Source organism: Lolium rigidum, chromosome 3, assembly GCF_022539505.1.
Source record: "Lolium rigidum isolate FL_2022 chromosome 3, APGP_CSIRO_Lrig_0.1, whole genome shotgun sequence".
NCBI lineage: Eukaryota > Viridiplantae > Streptophyta > Magnoliopsida > Poales > Poaceae > Lolium > Lolium rigidum.
Genome location: NC_061510.1, coordinates 178,384,710 through 178,388,338, shown reverse-complemented (window position 1 = coordinate 178,388,338; position 3,629 = coordinate 178,384,710). Strand labels below are relative to the sequence as shown.

General features: G+C 46.7%; 1 protein-coding gene and 1 long non-coding RNA gene across 2 annotated transcripts; both read right to left on the bottom strand.

The window, feature by feature from the left end:
* Nucleotides 1-1,518: 1,518 nt before the first annotated feature.
* On the bottom strand, nt 1,519-2,767 carry LOC124695866 (condensin-1 complex subunit CAP-D2-like). Its single transcript, XM_047228670.1, has 4 exons — nt 2,729-2,767; nt 2,589-2,646; nt 1,649-1,800; nt 1,519-1,551 (listed from the first exon to the last, which is right to left on the bottom strand). Exons 1-4 carry the CDS (start codon nt 2,756-2,758, stop codon nt 1,519-1,521), a joined length of 273 nt encoding a protein of 90 aa, XP_047084626.1. The 5' UTR covers nt 2,759-2,767.
* Nucleotides 2,768-2,771: 4 nt separating this feature from the next.
* Nucleotides 2,772-3,142, bottom strand: LOC124698719. Its single transcript, XR_007001074.1, has 3 exons — nt 3,126-3,142; nt 2,944-3,043; nt 2,772-2,844 (listed from the first exon to the last, which is right to left on the bottom strand). It is a non-coding gene; the product is annotated as an uncharacterized LOC124698719 (long non-coding RNA).
* Between the last annotated feature and the right edge of the window lie 487 nt (nt 3,143-3,629).

Here is a 3,629-nt window from a genome sequence, read left to right as displayed (position 1 = left end):
CAATTTCATCAACATGAACACAATGACCTGTACAATCCTACAAATCGGCATATGAGCTGAAAGGCTGTATTTATTTACAACGATCGAAATCTATGAACAAAAGCTATATAACTACAGCTTTGCAAAAACAGATCAGCAACTTGTTTTCTTCTCATTACCTAGCCCAGTTCATCAATACTTATTAATATGACAATTCAGTACCATTAATCTTACATGACTTCCAACAACATTCATTTGGAAACACCAAAGCCAACACAAAGCATGTACAATGGCTCCTGAATAGAGTATAACCTGGAAAAGAAACCAATTTAGGCAGATGCACCATGATAATTTCATAAAAAAAGCAGTCCAAAATATGTGCACCTCACCGAACCGCGTTCCATGCTAGGACGAGGGAGAGAGGCGCGACGGCAGATGATGAAGAGCGAGGGCACGGCTGAGGGAGCGCGGTCGACACCGGTCGGCCTGCCACCAGAGATCCCTGCACCCAGCGCCACCCAAGCCGCCACGCCACCTCCGTCCCAGCGCCACTCCTCACTGCTCCTCCACCACCGTACCAGCGCCGATCCTCGCTGCTCCTCCACCTCCGGTGCTAGGTAGGTTGAGGGAGAGACGCGCGACGACGGCGGCTCGGGGTCGTCGAGGAGGAGGCGCGAGGCGGCGAGGCAACGCGCCACGCCGACGCTGGGTAGGTCGAGGGGAGGCACGACTGCGGTGGCTCCGGGCTGCCGTCCGCCGGCGAGATGAGAGAGCTCAACCATCGCCGCCGTGGATCCGCCCGCCCGTCGCCTCCGGTCGTCGCTGCCTGGATCCGCCCCGCGCCGGCCCGTCTCCGGCCGCGCCCGTCGCCTCCGGTCGTCGCCGCCATGGATCCGCCCCGCGCTTGTTATTAAGAAGTGTTGAGTTCGTTAGTAGTTCCTACAACACAAAGGCCCATCAAAGTATGGCATATTTCCTTGCCCATTAAAAGCTGGTATAGTGTTTCAACAGGTCTGCAAACAGAACACAAAACCCAAGATCTTCTTCAGTTTAGCTAGACATGCTATGTAGAGGGACTGGATGCACACTCACAGCAAATGGCTCTTACAAAGCATGCCAAAGAAAGCTATGAAACACAGGTTCATGCATATTGGCTACCAGAATATATTATTGCAACGATGAAACCAAGGTTCATACAGTTTCATATTTTCCTCTAGCAAACTCTTTGCAATATAATCTGATTATAGCGACGCGAAAGATATTGGACAACCAAGTATTGGGGGCTCCATAGCATAAACCCAGAAGGTATAACAAAGTGCAAGATAGAATTGGCACCAAATAAATACTCAGACCAAATGCAGTAGATATGTGTTGGACCTAAATCTGAAACAGTATATAATATGTGTATATAGCACAGTTACGACGAAGCCAAACATATCAATACTCTCGAGCTACAGCGCCACCAGCAATATAGTAAAACAATAGCAAAAGGAACGAACTGTAAAGACTTTCTTTTTGAACTCTATTTTAAATTGCAGTTTAATACACAGCTACTCCAAAAATACCATTTGACTATAGTGATTGTTGAGGATAGAATTCACAAATTCAGTATTATGTATACAGAAAATGTGAAACATGTGCAGCCATCCATCCACGCTATGCAACCAACCTTTGCTATCACGCTTCTGAAGTGGTTCATCACAGAATCTTCGGATAATGCATGCTCAAACATCTTGAAATTATCAATGAGCTTTTTCAAGCCTTTCTCAGTGTAGGTTAGCTGCGAGAGGCAGTAAGAGATATACTCCCACTGCCTAACATCTGAAACTCAGGCAAAGAAAGAATCAAACATCTGAGAAAGGGGTAAGCCTAAAGTTATGCAGTTCATGAATGAAAAGGGTCAAAACAAGAAATGCAGCAAAGAAGAGCTGTTTCAAGGAGAAAGGGTTGAAATGAAAGAGTCAAAGAAGTCAGCAGTCTCAATAAATGAACTTACTACCTGCTTTTCTCTAAACAACGCGTATATGTTTAGTCAAAAGCCAATGCAGTGTAGGTTTGACATATCTTATAAACAAAAATAAGAACAACTACAAGATTTAATTAATAGATTATGAAAATACATTCTACAGTAGATATATTGATATCTATTCGGCATTCTAGATGTTCAGATTTTTATCTACATGATTGGTCAACCTTACAATCCGTTGACTATTGAGTACATTTATACACCTTATTTTGAAAAACAGAGGGTAAAGCTAAGACAACATTTTTTGGGCTGAGCCTCTCTCTTATGTGCATCTGTGCCCATGGCCATAGGACCAAAACAGTGTCTATGCATATACTTGTATGTACTGAATAGATTAGCTCTAGAGAATTCCACCAAATTCGTCACAAATAACATGAACTGCTGATTCACACATGATTGCATCTCTGGTTAAGTGGTTAGTGCTTGCAATTTCTTCATAAATTTCTATTTCCAGCCATCAAAGTTCAATTGTCTCATGGTTTCATAGACATAAAGGTGGACAGTTGATTAGCCATTCATGGAAACACACACGAGACACCATAAATGTACAGTATAATTTGATCCTAGAAGTAAAGCCATATACCATTTCCACCAGCAAACCTATTGCAGAGCTTATCAACAAGAGCTTCCATTTGTTTGTCCTGAGATTACAGTTATGAATATAGTTAATTACGGATAGGCCAAAGTACACAAATGGCAGGCAAAGAAACCAGCGTGTTAGACCTTTTTAATAGAACCAATTAAAAATTGCATGATGCTGCGAAAAGTTTCTTCCTTGAGGTGCTGATTGCACAGTCTGCTCAGAATATCCGGAAGAAGATTATAAATTGGATTGCTTCCTTCATAGTCGCCAAACAAAAAGAGAGGCAATATTAGCTATAGTCAAACAGCAGTATTTATATATATATCAATTTGATTTGTACAGTTAATGCATGTACCTTTCTTTGATAGCTCATGAAAGAAGAGTTTTGCAAGGCTTGAGATCCTCTCGTCTTCATCTTCTACCCTCACAGCCATTTCATTGATATAACCTTTAACCTGTATCGGATTTGCAAATGTGAGAAGTGTCTCAACGGTGGGAGAGAGTGAAATGTGTTTCAATCGTGGGAGAGAGAGAGACCTTCATCATATCATTCACTATAAGATGAGAAATGAGGAGGCGCTGCGCTTCCTAGCCGTCTTGGCCAGATCCTCCAGGGAGTCCACCGCGGTGCTCCACCGTCCCAGCGCCGCCCCTTGCTGCTCCTCCACCTCCGGCTGGCATGTCTCCGGCCGCGCCCGTCGCTGGAGCGAATCCGCCCCGCGTCGGCCCATCCTCGGCCGCGCCCGGCGCCTCCAGTCGCCATCGCCGCGGATCCGCCCCGCGCGAGCCCGTCGCCTCCGGTCGTCGCCGGAGCGGATCCACCCCGCGCCGGCCCGTCTCCGGCCGTTCCCGGCGCCTCCAGTCGCCGCCGCCGTGGATCCGCCCCGCGCGAACCCGTCCCGGACCCGGCTCGATCTCGGGGGAGAGGCGGCGCGCCGCTGGCCTCCTCCACTTGTAGTGCCCTCTGCAGCATCATGTGGGGATGGAGCGGAGGAGAGAAGTCGGCCGGCGATTGGGGAGAAGGTGAGACGAGGATTGGTG